Here is a 19,222-nt window from a genome sequence, read left to right as displayed (position 1 = left end):
AGTCTAATCTGTAGATTTATATTTGAAGAATATAGGCCAGCAGAGAAAAAGATCATTTACCATGAACATATGAATGAACAAAATTTTGCTGCTTTGAATAATTGATTTTCCAAATGCCCACAGATACTGCAGAATCCATGAAGCAATCCATTGGTTGCTACAATAAGTCAGATATTAGGTTTCCACACTAAATAGGTTCATTATAAGCACTTTACCACCTTTTTTCTTCTAAGCAATGTACAGATAACTTTTTACTGGCATTTAAGTGCTTCTGCCTCAAAATGTGTTAGATTAAGAACTGGAAATTGTCCCTGTGTTTACAAAAGAATTGCCCCCTGGACTGTTTGCCTTAAAAATAAAACCGCCAATTATTTTACCAGCCAGAAAATGGAGTTTATTTGGGAATAGCAGAGAATTACAGGACAAGCAAGTTATGGCAACAGCATTGGTAAATCTGTAGAACAAAGGAGAGGAATGCTCTTTTATAGAGGAAAGGGAGAAACTGAGAAGGTAAGCAAAAAGTTAACTGGAGTAAACTAGAAGCTTGAAATATAGTAGCTTTTCATTGGCTGAGTTGTGACAGTCTCTAATTATGTGGGCTTTCCTGGAGGAAAGGAAATAGTTGCTGAGATAGTAAAGTAGTATCCACCTGCAAGATACCCCTGCTTTTCCTGTCGGGTCTGCAATTGATGAGTGGTAGGACATGACAGCTCCCCCTGCTGGCCTCCCAACTCCATTCTTTTGTTAATTTTCACATTTCCCACTTTTGATCAAGATCTTTTTTTGAAAGCATCACTGATCAAGAGGAAGTTTTCTACATTCCTCAGTACCAGGTAGGACCTTCCCTGGTTGTTACATCTATATTGGAGGGAAAGTACTTATATAGTTGGAAAGTATTTGAAGTCATATTTAAATAACAAGGAAGATTAGGCAGGAGAAACTCTCAGGTACTCCCATTTAAAGTTAATATCTACTCAAGGTCCTAAGTGTTAGACATCATCTTGAAGGGTTGAGCTGCATCACGTTAGTGAATACAACTTTTTTTCAAGTCCAACAGACAAAACAGAAGTAACATACCAATTCCAAATTGTTTAATGGTTCTAAACCAAGAATCTAGTTCTGGAAGTAGCCACTGAAATATTTATTGACACTCCCAACTTGCACTGCATTGACACTCTCTGTATGAACGCAAACCTGGAGCCAAGTATGCCTCCTGGAAGACCCCACTTAAAGAGACCATGACAACTGAATCATAAATACTACGAGACCGCACCAAAAGAATTAACTAAGGCATCTTGAGAAGTTACAGTGCAGTTATAAACATGAAGTAATAGCTGATGAACTTTTTGCAAAACAGCACAACTTCAAAGATGTTTTAAAACAGTATTGCTATCTCAAAAGACTGGAATTAAATGTGTTATTGAAAATATAGTCTGTGGTTGCAAACTCAGGAACCATGAATCTGAAGAAGAATCCAGTTAGTTAATAGTTCAGTGGAAAGACTTTTGTGAATTCTGAACTTTCTAACCCTTCAAAGATAAAGTGAAAAGCTAATTTGTCCCAGAATCATGATGAGGCTGTTTCCAAAAAGCTATAATTAAAAAATTAAAAAAAAAAAAAGAGGTTCCCCTTTCCATAAGGGCTTGGGGAATACAGAGGCAGCAGTGTCCTCCCACAAAAAAAAAAAAAAAAAAAAAATAGGGGCACCTGGGTAACTCAATGGTTGAGCATTTGCCTTTAGCTCAGGTTGTGATCCCAGGGTACAGAGCTTGAGTTCTGCATCAGGCTCCCTTGCAGGGAACCTGCTTCTCCCTCTGCCTATGTCTTTGCCTCTGTCTGTATGTCTCATGAATAAATAAAATCTTAAAAAAAAAAAAAAAAGCACCAATGGTGAGTAAAAGATATACAGGCCTGGTCTAGACATCTTGGGGAAACTGTCTCATCATTTTCTTCTTCAATTCCAGGAAATCTTTATTTTCATGTCATCATATGGTGTGCAGAACAAGTCATGGTTTGGTGCTTTCTTTAGATGTATCACATGAATCCAAGAGTCCATTCCGTGAAGTTTTGTGGCACAAGGGTTGGTTTGCAATTCCTGATAAGGGCCTTTCCAGTGAGGTAGAAGACTTTTTATGGAGGTGGTTTTTTCCAACAAAACCTCCTAAGAGTGCATAGTGAAAAGATTGCTCTACTTAAGTATGTTTATTTTTGAACCCAGTAGATGACCCAAAGACTGAAAGAACATACTCTTCACAGCTAAATATAAAAAAAAAGAGGGTACATCAAAGAGGGTAAGAAGGATAGAGAGGTGATCAGGATCCAAACTGACCCACAGGGGTGACTGTGGGAGGGAGGGATGCAATAGGTAGAGGTTGCAGTAGGGAAGAGACCCCACATCAGTACCCCAGGCACAGGGAACCCACACTGGGAAGACAAATCCCCGTAACATTTGACTTTGAAAATGGGAGGGGCCAAGTTTCATGAGTTCTTATAATCAAAGGGTCTTAACACCTGGAACTTAAAAACAACTGGTTTGGCTCCAAGAGAACCAGAGGGCAACAGGAAACAGTTCTCACCCTTAAAGAAAGCCCACCAAACAGCCCCTATAAGATACAGCACAGAACAGCAGTTTGAAAAACATGAGGGGTATACAAGAAGATTTACTTAATCTCAGAGGGTATGTTGGAGGGACCAGGATCTTTGGGAGACTTCAATCACAAAAGAGTTGGTAGACACTTATTTCCTTCCCCTAGCCTAGATACACAGCTGCAGAAAACAATGCCAAAGAACATTCTCTACCTGGCTTGCTAACAGCATGCCTCACCCCCTACATTCTTCTGTAGATCTGTCCCTTCAAACTGGCTGGCCTTAGCAGGAATTTTCCTGGATGGCTGCAGCTCCTTTCCCACTCCTCCAACACAGACCTGCTGGTACCACACATCCTGCTCCCACATTCTCCTGCAGACCCACCCCCTCCAGCTTAAACCTGAGCCCATCCAAAGTGGTTGCACAAACCTGGCAGTCTACAAGCAGCCCCAAGAGAGGCTAGTACCACTCCAAAATGACTCCTGCCTGTGGGAAAGAGGAAAAGAACCACACAGACCCACAACTGTGGCCCTAGCAGTGGGCTAGGGGCAGACATCTGGTGGTCCTGCCCACTAAACAAAGCTTCTCAGGGTCCTATAATTCCATGCTACTGCATCCCTAGCAAACACCCAGTCAAACTGAAGCCAAAGGTAGTCCCAGATTGGCCCTCTAACAACACAGGGACTAAGCCCTGCCCACAACAGGCAAAAAGAGCCATTGCAAATGACTGGACTGAAGGCAAACATAGCTCAGCCATAATAGCAGGGTGCATGCAACACATACAAGAGACACCTCTGAAGCCACCAGGTTCTGATGAATAGGGGACCGCAGAGCACTACAGAACTACTTATTCATAAGGCCACTACTTTTAAGAGCAGGTGATGTAGCTGACTTTCGTAACACAGAAACAGACAGAGTTAGTCAAAATGAGGATAGAGAAGAATATGTCCCAATGAAAGAACAGAAAAAAAAAAAAACACAGAAAGAGATCTAATGAAACAGATAAAATAGATGCCCAATAGAGAATTTAAAGTGACAGTAGTAAAGATACTCACTGGACTTGAGAAAAGAAGTGAAGGACTTCTGTGAGACTCTCAAAGAGAAAACATAAAGAACCAATCAGGTTCTTTTATATAACCTTTTATTTTTTTAAAGATGTTATTTATTTATTCATGATAAACACACGGGGGTGGGGGGGCAGAAGCAGGCTCCATGCAGGGAGCCTGACATGGGACTCAATCCTGGGACTCCACACCCTGGGCCGAAGGCAGGTGCTGAACCGCTGAGCCACCCAGGGATCCCCTACTTCTTATAAGAGCCCAATAACAAAACACAAGAAGGAATAAACAGTAAACTAGAAGAAACATAATCAGTGACATGGAGCACAGAGTAATGGAAAGCAATCAAGGTGAACAAGAGACCAAAAGAAATTGAAGAGGACTCAACAACACCATCAAGCATAATAACAGCTGCATTATAGGGATCCCGGAAGAGAGAGAAAAAGTGACAGAAAATGTATTTGAAGACGTAATAGCTGGAAACTTCCTGAATCTGGGGAAGAAAACAGATATCCAGATGCAGGAGTCACAAAGAGCCCTTAACAAAAATCAAGCCAAGGAGGTCCACATCAAGACACATAGTAATTAAAATGGCAAAAAGTAGGGATGTCTGGGTGACTTAGTTGGTTAAGCATCTGTGTTCAGCTTAGGTCATGATCCCAGGGTTCCAAGATTGAGCCCCACGTTGGGCTCCCTGCTCAACTAGGACTCTGCTTCTGTCTCTGTCCCTCTGTCTCTCTCTCTCTCTCTCTCAAATAAGATCTTTTTAAAAATGGCAAAAAGTCATGGTCAACAGAATTTTAAAAGCAGCAAGAGAAAACAGTTTACATACAAGGGAAATCCCATAAAATCGCATAAAGTTATCAACTGATTTTTCAGCAGAAACTTTGCAGGCCAGAATACAGTGGCATGATATATTCAAAGTGCAAACAAAACAAAACACCTTGCAACCAAGAATACTCTATCCAAAAGGGCTGTCATTCAAAATTGAAAGAGAGAGAGTTTCCCAGACAAATAAAAGTTAATGGAATTCATTACCACTAATCCACTGGTATAGGAAATGTTAAAGGGTACTCTGAGTGGAAAGGAAAGAGAAAAGTAGGAAACATGAGATCAATAAAATTATCTATAAAAAAAAAAAAAACAACCGAAGGATTCACAAAATAAAAGGATGTAAAATAGGATACCATATCCTGAAGAATAGAAGAGTTTTAAAAACTTAGTGCTTTCAGAATGGATTCAAACTTAAGTGACAATACACTTAATATAGACTGCTATATGCCTAAGATGTTATATATAAACCTAATGGTATCCAAATCAAAAATCAGAAATAGATATACAAAAAATAAAGGAATCCAAGTATATCATTAAAGCCAGCAAATCATGGGGGAAGAAAGCAAGTGAAGAGAGGAACAGAAAAACAACTGAAAAGTGACAAAATGGCAATAAGTATATAACTATCAATAATTAGTTTGAATGTAAATGGACTAAAGGCTCCAATCAAAAGATAAAAGGCGACAGAATGGATAAAGCAAGACCCAGGGCACCTGGGTGGCTCAGTTGGTTGAGCATCTGACTCTTGATCTCAGCTTATGCATTGATCTCAGGGTCATGAATTCAAGCCCCACACTGGGCGTGGAGCCTACTCAAAAAAAAAAAAAAAAAAAAGCAAGACCCATCTATATGCTTCCTATAAAAAACTCATTTTAGACCTAAAGACACATGTAGATTAAAAGTGAAGGGATTGAAAAGCATTTCCCATTCAAATAGAAGTGTAAAGAAAATCGAGGTAGCAACACTTTGTATCAGAGAAAAGACTTAAAACAAAGAATATAACAAGATACAAAGACACTATATAATAAAAGGGACAACCCAAAGAGAAGATATAACAAATGTAAACATTTATGCACACAAGAGAGGACACAAATACATAAAGCAGCTAACAACATACAGGAAGTAATCAATAGCAATACAATAATAGGAAGGGATTTTAACCCTACTTACATCAATGGATAGATTATCTAAATAGAATTAATAAGTGGCTTTGAATGACACATTGTATCAGAGAGTTCTAATAAATATATTCAGAACATTCCATCCTAAAACAGCAGAATACACATTCCTTTCAAGGGCACGTGGAACATCCTTCAGGATAGACACATATGAGGTTGCAAAATAAGTCAATGAATTCAAAAAGATAGAAGTCATACCACGCATCTTTTTTTATCACAATGCTATGAAACTATAATCAACCACAAGAAAAAAATCTGGAAAGACCACAAATACATGGAGGTTATAATATGCTACTTAAAATAATGAAGGGGCCAACCAAGAAATCAAAGAAGAAAAAAAAAACTGGAGACAAATGAAAATGAAAACACAACCATCCAAAATGTTTGGGATGCAGCAAAAGCTGTTCTCAGAAGAAAGTTTAGAGCCATAGAGGCTTGTCTATTGAGAAAAATCTCAAATACAACCCAACTTTACACCTAAAGGAATTAGAAAAAAGAACAAAGCCCAGAACTGATAGAAGGAAGAAAACAATAAAAATTAGAACAGAAATAAGTGAAATGGAGACTTTAAAAACAGATCAATGAAATCAGCATTACTTTGAAAAGATCAGCAAAATCAATTCTACTAAAACCATCAAAGGAAAGAAGAAAGTGAAAGAAAGGAAGAAAGGGAAAGGAAGGAAAGAGAAGAGTCAATCTGAAATGAAAGAGGAAAAGTAACAGCTGGCACCACAGAAATACAATTTGCCAACAATTGGACAACCTAGAAGAAATGGATAAATTCCTAGAAACACATAATCTCCTAAGACTGAATCATGAAGAAATAGAGAATTTGAACAAACTGATTACTAGCAATGAAATTGAGTTAGTAATCAAAAAATGCCCAACAAATAAAAATTCAGGACCAGATGACTTCACAAGTGAATTCCACCAATTAAAGAAGAGTTAATATCTAGTCTCAAACTATTCTAAAAAAAAAAAAGAAGAGGAAGGAAAGCTTCCAAATTCATTCAGTGAGGCCAGCATTACCCAGATACCCACACCAGACAAATACAGAACAAAAAGAAAGAAAAGAGAAAAGGAAAACTAAACTACAAGCCAATATGTCTGGTGAACATAGATGCAAAACATTCCTCAACAAACTATTATCAACCAAATCCAGCAATACATTAAAAATTAATTTCCCATGATTAAGTGGGATTTATTCCTGGGCTAGAAGAGTGGTTCAATAGCCACAATCAATATGATATATGACATCAACAAGAGAAGGGATAAGAACTATATGATCATTTCAATAGTTCATAAAATGCATTCAGCAAAGTACAACATCCATTCAACCATAAACAAAATAAATTTAGAGGGAAAATACCTCAACATAATAAAGGCCAAGTAAGAAAAACCCACAGCAAACATCATATTCAATGGTGAAAAATTGAGACCTTTTCTCCTAAGATCAGGAACAAGACAAGGATGTTCACACCACTTTTAGTCAACATAGTACTGGAAGTCCTAGTCATAGCAATCAAGCAAGAAAAAGAAATGAAAGCATCCAAGTTGGTAAGGAAGACCTAAAATTGTCACTAGTTGCAGATGACATACTACATATAAAAAACTCTTAAAAACTTCACCATAGGGGATCCCTGGGTGGCGCAGCGGTTTGGCGCCTGCCTTTGGCCCAGGGCGCGATCCTGGAGACCCGGGATCGACTCCCATATCGGGCTCCCGGTGCATGGAGCCTGCTTCTCCCTCTGCCTGTGTCTCTGCCTCTCTCTCTCTCTCTCTCTCTCTGTGACTATCATAAATAAAAAAAAAAAAAACTTCACCATAAAAACCTAATTCAACTGATAAATTAATTCCGTAAGATTTCAGGATATAAAATCAACATAGAGAAATCCATTACATTTCTATACACTAATAATGAAGTAGCAGAAAGAGAAATTAAAACAATCCCATTTACAATCACACCAAAAATAATACCTAGGAATAAACTATTCCAAGGAGGTGAAAGTCTTGTACTCTGAAAATTATAAAACACTGATGAAAGAAATAGAAGGCAACAAAAATTGAAAGCTATTCCATGCTCGGGGATTGAAAGAACCAATATTGTTAAAATCCATACTGCCCAAAGCAAACTACAGATTTAATGCAATCCCCACCAAAATACCAACACCATTTTTCACTGAACTTGAATACTAATAATATTTCTATGGAACATAAAAGACCTCAAATAGCCAACATAATCTTAAAATTAAAAAAAAACTGGGGAATCCCTGGGTGGCACAGCGGTTTAGCGCGTGCCTTTGGCCCAGGGCGCGATCCTGGAGACCTGGGATCGAATCCCACGTCGAGCTTCCGGTGCATGGAGCCTGCTTCTCCCTCTGCCTATGTCTCTGTATCTCTCTCTCTCTCTCTCTCTCTCTCTCTCTCTGTGTGACTATCATAAATAAATTAAAAAAAAACTGGGGGTATTACAATCCCATATTTCATGATATACTGTAAAACTGTAGTAATCAAAACAGTATGATACTGGCACAAAAACAGACACATAGATCAATGGAACAGAATATAGAGCCCAGAAATAAAGCCACAATTATATAGACATTAATCTTTGACAAAGGAGGCAAGAATATGCAATGGGAAGACAGTCTCTTCAACAAATGATGTTGGGAAAATTGGACAGCTACATGCAAAAGAATGAAACTAGACCACTTTCTTATAACATACAGAAAAAAAGAAAAAAGCCTCAAAATGGATAAAAGACCTAAATGTGAGACCTGAAACCATAAAAATCCTAGAGGAGAATATAGGCAGTAATTTCTCTGACGTTGGCCATAGTAATATTTTTCTAGATAGATCTGAAGCAAGAGGGAAAAAAGCAAAAATATACTACTGGGACTACATCAAAATAAAAAGCTTCTGCACAGTGAAGGAAACAATCAACAAGCACTAAAATGTTTTCCCAACCTACTGAATGGGAAAAGATATTTGCAGATCATATATTCAGTAAAGGTCAGTATCCAAAATACATAAAGAACTTATACAACTCAACACCAAAACCCCAAGTTATCCAATTTAAAAATGGACAGACAAAAAAAAATAATAAAATAAAATAAATAAAAATAAATAAAAATAAAAATAAATAAAAATGGACAGACAACATAAACAGACATTTGTCCAAAGAAGACTTTCAGATGAAAAGTTGCTCAACATCACTAAGCATCAGGGAAATTCAAAGCCAAATCACAGTGTCACCTCACACTTGGCAGAATGGCTGACATAAAACACACACACACACACACACACAAGAAACAAGTGTTGGTGAGGTTGTGGAAGAAAAGGAACCCTCATGCCCTCTTGGTGGGCATGCAAACTGGTGCAGCCACTGTGGAAAACAGTATGGAGCTCCTTCAAAAAATTAAAAATAGAACTTCCCTATGACCCAGCAATTCCACTGAAAACACTTAATTCAAAAAGATATATGCACCCTCATGTTTATTACAGTTTTATCTACTGCAATAGCCAAATTATGGAAGAAGCCCAAGTGTCCATCGATAAAGATGCTTTGTGTATACACACACACACCCCCTCTGCCATCAAAAAGAATATCTTGCCATTTGCAATAATATGGATGGATCTAGAGGATATAATGCCAAGTGTAATAAGTCATAGAAAGACAAATACCATAGTATTTCACTCATATGTGGAATTTAAGAAAGAAAAAAAGACCGAAAAAAAATCACTGTTTGGACACAGGAACCATTTAAAATTTTATTTCCATTGGAGGTAAAGACAGCCCATTGTCCCCATAATATTCCAAAGTCATGGGCAGCCTGGGTGGCTCAGCGGTTTAGCACCGCCTTCGGCCCAGGGTGTAATCATGGAGACCTGGAATCGAGTCCCATATTGGGCTCCCTGCATGGATCCTGCTTCTCCCTCTGCCTGTGTCTCTGCCTCTCTCTCTCTCTCTGTGACTATCATAAATAAATAAAAATTAAAAAAATATATATATATATTCCAAAGTCATGAGCTACCCTAAAAACATACCAACGAACAGTATAAATGTTTGCAATTTTACCCTTGGCTAAGGTATGAACTCAGGTAAGGATATATGGCTCAGCCTATTGGGCTGAAGTATCCAAAATGTAAGGTTGCTGTTTCAGTGAATTCAAAAGGAGTTGCAATAGGATCCTCAGTATGATATTTACCATTTTCATCCTTTAGATAAGAAACATCAGTAAACTATGAAACACCTGCACAGATTAGAGGAGTTTCCTGTAAATTGTAACAAGGATTCAAAGGTAATCTGTCAACACTAAGCAGTCATGAGGGGTTTCATCTGGATTCAAATGTAGTCCTTATTCTGAGATCAGGTGCTTCGAGTGTCAAACCTGAGTTTGAGCAAACTGTTTTTCTTTGGACACTTTATGTCCCTTTCAGGCCAAAAGTTTCAATAGGTGGATGCTTTTTTCCTATGAAGAGGTTTGAGAAGGGGAGTAGAGAAGCAAATCATCTATGTATTATAACAAGGTAGAGCCTGCAAAAAACTTTATATCATCCAAATCAGCTTTTAAGATTCATGAAAAGTAAAAAGGACTCTTTGTGAAACCCTGGGACTTTACTGTTCAGGTATATTTCCATTCTTCTCCAATGAAAGCAAAACATGGGCTATCCTCATTAACTGGAATGCTAAAAACATATTGTATAAATCAATTACAGTGAAAATTTTGCTTTCAGTGAGAATGGATGTTAATGGCTATGGGAGTTAGATTAGCAGAATGCCAAGAAACAACAATGTTATTTATTGCTCATAGATCCTGGACAAACCTTCATCCTTAGTTATTGGGTGTTCTCATAGGTAAAATAGGGGTATTGCAGGCACTAGTTCAGGGGATAATGAAGCCCCAAGTACTGTAATATTCTATTATGGACTTGAGGTCTCCTTGAGAGGCTTACGTATTAGGTATTAATTATGGGAGAGGTTTTAATGGATCTATTTGAATCTTGATGGGAGGTGCACTGTGGATTTTGCCAATATCGGTTAAAGCTTTTGCCCATAAAAAGGACGGTAGCTCAGCCAATAGAAATAAATAAAAGATGTTGAAGGGTCATTTAACTTCCCTGGTTGGGTATTTTTATTACTGTTGTCAAACTGTAAAATTATTTCTCCCTTTTGAGAAAAATCTTGGCATGGTACTTTTCTAAGAAATCTCAGCCCAATAACTAAGGAGAAAAAGGGTATGTCCCAAAGGGCCTAGACAAAAGGGAAAAGATTCAGAAACAGGATCTTGTTGAGGTTTCTTAGAGACCCCCCACTATTTGAACTGTTTTAGTTTCCTAAGGCAGGGGCTGCTCTGTAGCAGTGGGGTTAAGCACTGAGAGAGTAGCTCTGGTATCAATAAAGACACATTTTTCATTTCCAGTCTGGTTTCTCTGCAGCCAGTTAAGAAGGAGGATTGAGAACAGCCCCTATAATTCCCTGGAGCTCTGTTACTGGGAATTAAGAGGACATTGGGAAGGCCAACTAGAAAGCTGAAGGTACCTGGAATACTTAAATTCATAAAACTTTTTTCCAATGCCTGGCTCTTTAGAGCAGTAACAACAAAAACTACAGAGATTTTGGTTTTGTTTACAGGCTTTCATTTGCAGGAGTTGAAAATTGAGAATTTTAGCAGTCTTTTAGGTTCATCTAGGATGTAAGTGAGCAGATTTGCCAAATTAACTAAATCTGGAGTGGTAAGTTTCCTAATTCATCCTGATTCTTTTAACTAAAAGAGAAAGATTCCAGTTAAGCCCATTAATAAACAGAATGAAATGCTACCCAGGTGGATTAAACATTTACAGGAAGACCAGAATGTTCTTAAAATACAATCTGGAGTTGATTGTAATAGCCATGTGTTCATGACCTTTTGTGTGTGCAAGCATGAATCTTGTTTCGATCAGTAGGCTTAACAAAAACTACTCTAATTGCTCAGTAGAGATTTCCAGCGAATGTTCTAGCATCTTGCCAGAGGTTTCTCTAAATCACCTTCAGGATGTTACTTTAGGTCTAGTTTCATCCAATATTTGGCCTGGTCTTCACCACCAGGCAGTTGGACTAATTAATATAAATCTGAGAAATGAACTTGGTAAGTGTGAATAACTATGCTAAATTCAAATTCTTCAGCAAATGTATGGAGGTCCTCAGTCACTTTTGGAAACTTTATGGCTCACAATTCAGCCTTAATCTGGGAAACATAAGAAACTTGGGTTTTGTTTAGGTTCTCATAAGATTTCACTTTAAAGAGGAAGTTTTGGGGCGCCTGGGTGGCCTTAGGCTTCAGCTCAGGTCATGATCTCAGGGTCCTGGGATCAAGCCCAATATTGGCTCTCTGCTCAGTGGGGAATTGTTTCTCCTTCTCCCCCTCCAGTTCATTCTCTCTCTCAAATAAAAATCTAAAAAAAAAAAAAAAAAAAAGTTTTTAAAGAAGAACAAGGTTTTAATAGGCTCAGGAGAGGGAAGAGGGGACAGATTCATGTCTGCAAAGAAGATGAGGAAGGCAAAAGGGACCTCAGAAGCCATTCTGACTCCTTTCAATTGTTTGCCTCAGCAAAGAATCCTGAAAACATCTGGAAGCCTCAAGGTACCATTTAAAATAAGCATCCCATTCAGTTTTTTGTTTGGGGTCATAGCTTTCTAATTTTGAGTAAAACAAGTTTGAGGAGATGAAAATTCCCCATAATGGCCATTGTTAATTCTACATTTTGGTTAAGTCAGTCCATTTAGAGAGCATAGTTTAAAAACAAAGCTGGATAGAGTCTGGTCCAGACTGGTGACTGGGATCCCATTTCTTCAAGGATTTTCTCTAAAGAGAAAAATTCCTAAAAAGTAGTTTCAACAGGAACAGTTTGTTTCAGAAGGAATCAGACCTAAGGCCATTCCCATCCCCAGGAGGAACAGTCCAGTTCCAAACAAGAGTCCTACCAAAGGCCAAGTGAGTACCGCAGAAAACAAAAATAAGGTCTTAAACCCCAAATAATGTATGGAAAACTCAAAGTGTGGAGCTTATAATCCAGGACAAAATTTACCCTCAAACCCCAGGGTGGGTGAGAAAGCAATGAGCTCAGGCTCAGAGGGTACTGGTACCTGTTTGCTCAGTAGCCTCAGAGCTCTTGGGGGTCTTCTCTGGATCCCACTTTTGCTAAGTAATGTTAACCTTAAAAATTAAACTGTTGGCTATTTTACCAGCAAAGAAGTGTTTATTTGGGAATAGCATAGAATTGCAAACCAGGACAAACAAGCTACAGCAAAACCACAAAACAAAGGAGAGCAACACTCATTTATAGAGGAAAAGGGGAAGTTAGGAAAGCTGTTATAAACAAAAAAAAATTGGAGTAAACTGGGAGTTTGAAGTATACTGGCTTTTCATTGGCTGAATTGTAGCGACATCTCATTAGTTGGGCTGTTGCCAGGAAGGAGCCTTTCTTCCCCAGTGACGGTAATAAGGTAGGACCCACCTGCTAGATACCCCTGGCTCTCCCTACTTGGTCTGCAACTGACAAGGATCTGAGAGCTCCCCCTGCCTGGCCTTCTGACTCTATTCAAAAGGAATGTCTTTTTTTTTTTTTTTTTTTAATCTAAATTTTAGTTAGTGAACATACAGTGCATTATGGGTTTCTGGAGTAGAATTCAGTGATTCATCACTCACAAGACCCATTGCTCATTATAACAAGTGCCCTCTTTAATACCCAAGAAACAGCAGGTGTTAGAGGGGATGCAGAGAAAGAGGAACCCTCTTGTGCTGTTGGTGGGAATGCAAACGGATGCAGCCACTCTGGAGAACAGTATGGAGGATCCTCAAAAAGTTAAAGGTTTCCTTCTATTAATTTTTATAGGATTAAGCCTTTCCTCTAACTCCTGTTGTAGTCATCAAACTCTAGGTGTCAGGTGGTTCTCATTTTGCCTGTGAAAGGTGCCTGATTAAAGTTACTCAAAGCATTATAAATTGTCAGATGAGTAAAAGGAAAATTATTTTTACCACCCTTCTTGGGTTGTTTCGAGGTACCTAAAAGAAAGGGCTGGTAGACAGGAAAAAAGAAAGGTAAGTGGAACATTCTGCTTTCCAATGTACTGTTGTTGGAGTGCCGAGATTCTTTCATTCTAAATATTCTCTTGGAGAACAATGAAACTTGCTACTTAGGAAATACCTCATTATCCTACCCCCTTGCTAGTATGCCCAGAGTGCCACCTGGATGGCACTGCAGGGCCGTGAAAGGAACTTGCATTTGGGATCACACCTGAGTTTGAATACCTGCCTGCCTCTTTCAGGCAGGCACTGTGACACCAGGAAGAGTTACTCAACCTCTCTCAGCTTCCTCATCATATGATGAAGGCATCCAAAAAGAGGCCCTCAGTCAGCGGTCAAAATTGGTGACTGCACCCACACCACTTCTTCTTAGGGCTCACCCTAAAGCCCTTCTTAGGGCTTTACCCTAAATTTTTACTCGGCCCTAAGGACAGACCCAGAGGGGCAAGAGAGAGGCACTGACCTCAAAATCAGGGTGGTCGGTGATGGGTTGGCACAATGCTGGATCCTGGCAAGGACAGTGGGCCCCTGCCCAGAATGGCAGCAACAGTGGCAGCAGCAGCAGGGTGAGCCCCAGGATGCCACGTGGTGGGTGGGCGAGGAGGCACAGGCGACCAAGCTGTGGCAGGGACATGACGGTTTCTCTACCTGCTGGCTCAGGTCAAGACTCTCAGCAAGCTCTAAACCTGCCTGGGGGTTAGAGCAGACTTGGGAGGGGCTGACATGGGAAGGGCTGGGCAATCTTAGCCAATGGGGACATGAAGGCGGGGTGAAGGAGAAAGACTACCGTGAACATGGTAACTGGCAAGCCAGTGCCTCAGGCCCCCAGCAGACCTGTTGGGTAGAAGTACCACTTACACCCCCTCAACACTCTGCACCTGTCTTTATATCATGGCTGTTTGTACTCCTCGTGCAATTTGAAAGTGGAGGAGGGGGGATCCTGGGTGGCTCAGCAGTTTAGTGCTTTTGACCCAGGGCATGATCCTGGAGATCTGGGATCGAGTCCCACATCAGGCTCCCTGCATGGAGCCTGCTTCTCCCTCTGCCTGTGTCTCTGCACAGCCCCCCTCCCCCCCCCGCCGGTCTATCATGAATAAATAAAATCTTTTTTAAAAAGTGGAGGAGGCCCCATGAAGGGAGAAATAGGGGGCCTTGATAGGGATGACTGAGCACCACAGTTGGAATGGGGGTGGTAGTTCAGGAGCTTTCCTGGTGTGCTCTGAAACTAGCCCCCCCCCCCCCCACACACACACAGGGCAGGGGGAAAGTGAAGAAGAGATAGGTTGGCAGGTGGCAGTTTTCATAACAACAAAGGGAACTTACACATGAGGTTTGTCTTGGGCAACAGCAAGATGAATGGATCCCTGTAGTGGCCCTCCAAGTCTTAAAAAGCTTATAAAGGGACCCTAACTGGGCTCAGTCACATACACCATGCAGGTGTTTTCAACACCACATCACTATCTCAAGGCTATGTTCTTGGAACAGCCTCTGGGAGTGGGAAAGACAAGTAGAACCTACGTTCCAAGGACAGAAGAAAGGGTGAAGAGCCTCAAAGTGTTCACAGGTCAATCGACAGTTGTGTTTTTTTTTTTTTTTAAGATTTTGTTTATTCATGGGAGACACAGGCAGAGGAAGAAGCAGGCTCCCTGCAAGGAGCCTGATGCAGGATTTGATCCCAGGACCCTGGGATCATGACTTGAGCCAAAGGCACTCAACCACTGAGCCACCCAGGTGCCCTCAGGCATGTCTTTTTGATGACATTCACCAACACTCTACCCCTGGTAACTGGTTCTTACAATCCTGTGTGCCCCCTCTTCCAGAAAGAGTGGTCATGAAGGGGTTTCATTAAGATGGCACTGGCTTTTCTGGTGGCTATCTGCTGCACTGGAGGCAGACACCAGAGCAACAGTACAGGTACAGTAAGAGAAAACACAGATTAAGACAATAATTCCCCAAATTAGTCACAAGTCTATCAAGAGTCCTAGGATCCAAACCATCAATTTATTAAATCTTCTAGGCTGGGAGTTGAATCACTCAGGACATTTACCTGTGTCCTCACGTGATTTAATAAGAATGATACATTAGCAGACTCATTAGGTATGAGCTCAGAACATTTTGTTTTGATAATGGCACAGGTGCCTCCTTGTGAGGTAAAAATGTCCAAGGCCATCCTGTTTTAGAGAACAGTTTTTCTCATTAGAGTCATTTCACTGTTCAGTAAGGACAGGTTTTTTAAAATTATCATTCAGGGCTTGCTGACTGAATTTAGTAAGGATTTCTAACATTCTCCAAGCCTGTGGAGGGAACAAAGACAGCAGTCAGATAATCATGCCAATGAGACACTGTCCTGGCCTTGAGGAGGGGGAGGTTGGCAGCTGTAGGGATTTGACTCGGTTGTGCAGACTATGCACGTTGGCCAGGGGAGGCAGCACTGCCAGGCATGAGGAGAGAGACTGAGGGTAGGATATACCAGAAGAGGACCCCCACCTTCTCCAATCTCTCAAGGTGTACGTTCCATTTCAGGCATAGTGTATTTCAACAAGTCCGGCTAGCAGCAGAACAATGGGTCCCAGTGGAAAATTGAGTAGTGCCTCCTCACCCAGGAATGTGAAGTGACTCACCAGCCCTGGCGGCATGCCCCATTGCAAATTCCAGTAGATCATTCCTTTCCCAGGCATGACGAGGCTTGGGGATCTCAGCAGCATAGCATGTTGATCATGGCTGAGAGTTGGGGCAATGGCTGTTTCCTGTCACTTCCACACCTTTTTGGTGTTGGGAGCCTTGGCAGGGGTCCCCAGTCTGGCATAGGGGCAAGTGGTTCTACTCATTGATTTTCCAGATGTATTAAAGCCTAGACAGTACTTTAGTCTACCTGGTTTTATCTGTTAACAATTTAATCTGCTGTTTTAATGTATTTTCTTTTTCTTTTTTTTTTTAAAGATTTATTTATTCATGAGTGACAGAGAGAGACATAGGCAGAGGGAGAAGCAGGCTCCTTGCAGGGAGCCCAATGTGGGACTCGATCCCAGATCCCAGGATCATGCCCTGAGCCGAAGGCAGATACTCAACTGCTAAGCCACCCAGGTGTCCCAATATCTTTTCTTTCTACTGATCCTCCTGCCTATTGATTATAGCTAAGATATAATCTCCATTCGATGTCTTTTTTTTTTTTTTTTTTTTGCCCAGTCTTACGCTTCATGACCTTCGAAATGTGACTGCCCCTCAATTGCTACCTATTTGATGAAGGTATCCATACATAGTACTCAGTTTCTCTAATCCCCTAATGGTGGCAGCCTGTTGTGCATAGAAACGGGAAATATCAGGCTAAACCAAATGCAGTGTCTACACAAACCAGGGCATATATAGAATCCTTGGAGAAGGCCAATATAATCAACTTGCCAGTTCCTCACCAGTTGGGAACTGGAGTGAATAGCCCCAGATTCTTTCAGCAGTTGCCTTGGTTATTGTTTAGAACACACAGGACAGCCTCTGTGGCTGGACTCCAAGAGCAACTTGGCATAGTTAGAATTCGCCATCACACCTGAGCATGATGATGGCCATTTTCTCTGTGCACCCAATCTATTGTACCTACTGAGGGGTCAAGAATATCAGCTTCCCAGTTGCCAGGGGGTATCAGTGCTTTATGAGCCAAGACATGGAAAAGTGAGGGCTTCCTTAGATAAGATCTTGTGGGTGGACTCACATGTCTTCCCACACATCTTAATCCCACAAAGACTTACTCATAATCATCCACCTTTTGGCCTCCATTTGTCCAAGGCTAATCCCTTTAGAACAGCCCAGCTGTCAGCATTAAGGGTTAATGGCCAGGACTCATGACTAATCACCAGCCAGGCCACCCTGAGCTCAACCCACTGGCTGCTGTGTGAGAGGCCCTGCCTTGAGGACTGCTGTGTACACTGCTAGGAGCTGCTCCTCTATGTGGTATATTGGGTATCTGCCCCTTTCCAGAATTGGGGCCAAAATCCTGGAAGCACTCTCCCCTTCTGTCTACCCATATCTTTTGGAGTCACAGACATATTTAACTCAAATGCTAGCCCTATATGGGATGTGCCCAGAGATTTAATCTGCTTTGCTTTCTCAAACCAGCTTGCTGCTCTCACCCCTAGTCCCACATGTGCCCTCTCTCTACTAGGGAGGTAGGATGGATGCACTATGCCAGGTAGGAGATAAAAGTCCTCCCAAATCCCCAAATCCCTACAGAGGCTTGCACCTCCTTCACACTTTTAGGGGGTGAATAGAATTGTACCTTACCAGTCATAACTTTTGGGACAACATGAGTTTCACCTTACAGCTGTGCCTGGGCTTTGTATTTTCTGTGGATTTATTGCCCATCCTTTCCCTCACAGACATTCCAGCAAAGCCTGTAAGGTATCCCATAGCAGAGGCAGATCTCTACATGTTAACATTATGTCCACTGACGTACATTTTACTGATGTGACGAAGGAGAACAGGGACACATCCCCAGCTACCATCCCATGACATATTGTGGGGCTAGGCAGGTAGCCTTGGGAAAGCACTTAAAAGATTTATTATCATCCCTCCTACATGAGGGAAAATTGATCCTAGTTATCAGAAATCTGTACTTGTCAAAACCTTTTCCATAAATCTCCTGGAAGATAAAGCACTTTTGCAGGAACACATTTGGCCAAAGCAGCAGAGTAAAACAATAACTCTGCAAATAACAAAAGATTTAAAAATGGCCATGGTTAAAGATCTAATGAGAGTTTCTTATAAACCTGGTAAAGACAAAATATAGAAACTTTGTTTTTAATTTAATTACAAACCTTTGTTTATATTTTTTTTATCAAGAGCAGACCAACAATCCAAGAAAATGTTGTCTTTTTAATAAAGAAAACCACATTTTGATCTTATACTCGTGTACTTCAAAAACTTATTTATTCCAATTTTCATCAGTCCTGACCACCCATAAAATTCCCTTCCAAAGATTACCTTTCACAAACCTTCTACAATTTTCTTTTTCATTCATATTTTGTCCTAAGTTATTCCTCTCTAAATAAGCAGTCTCATTTTAGGACAAAATTACTTTCTTTTCCCCTCAGTAAAAATGTATATTCATTCCTTATACCTTTCTCCTACATCTCCTACTTTCCTACCTACAGGGTTGTTTTCCTTATTTCAAGCAGCCTGTATTTTAAAGAGCCTTCCCCGTACCCTTACCTTTTTTTCTTTAATCCCTGTAGGCAATGTTTTGGTTATTTCCTGGGGTGTTTACGTTTTAAAGACGGACAAGACTTATAAATTCAAAGGACAGAGAAAGAAACTAAATTTTCTCCTAAGAGTTTTAAGGGTAATTGCTTTTTAAAATTTTCCTTTGTGGGATCCCTGGGTGGCTCAGGGATTTGGCGCCTGCCTTTGGCCCAGGGCACGATCCTGGAGACCCGGGATCGAATCCCACGTCGGGCTCCTGGTGCATGGGGCCTGCTTCTTCCTCTGCCTATGTCTCTGCCTCTCTCTCTCTCTC

The 19,222-nt window shown here is 40.6% G+C and overlaps 1 protein-coding gene across 1 annotated transcript in view; it reads right to left on the bottom strand.

Moving 5' to 3' along the window:
• The window catches only part of CTBS (chitobiase), a 36,144-nt gene extending 21,759 nt beyond the window's left edge, over window positions 1-14,385 (bottom strand). The window contains exon 1 of the mRNA XM_025417831.3: window positions 14,183-14,385. Within this exon, the coding sequence (XP_025273616.1) occupies window positions 14,183-14,353 (171 nt within the window). The 5' untranslated portion in view covers window positions 14,354-14,385. The remainder of the gene's footprint in view (window positions 1-14,182) is intronic.
• Window positions 14,386-19,222: the final 4,837 nt, after the last annotated feature.

Source organism: Canis lupus, chromosome 6, assembly GCF_003254725.2.
Source record: "Canis lupus dingo isolate Sandy chromosome 6, ASM325472v2, whole genome shotgun sequence".
Classification (NCBI taxonomy): Eukaryota; Metazoa; Chordata; class Mammalia; order Carnivora; family Canidae; genus Canis; species Canis lupus.
Note: the sequence above shows the minus strand (reverse complement) of the source record. Positions and strands in the feature narration are given on the sequence as shown.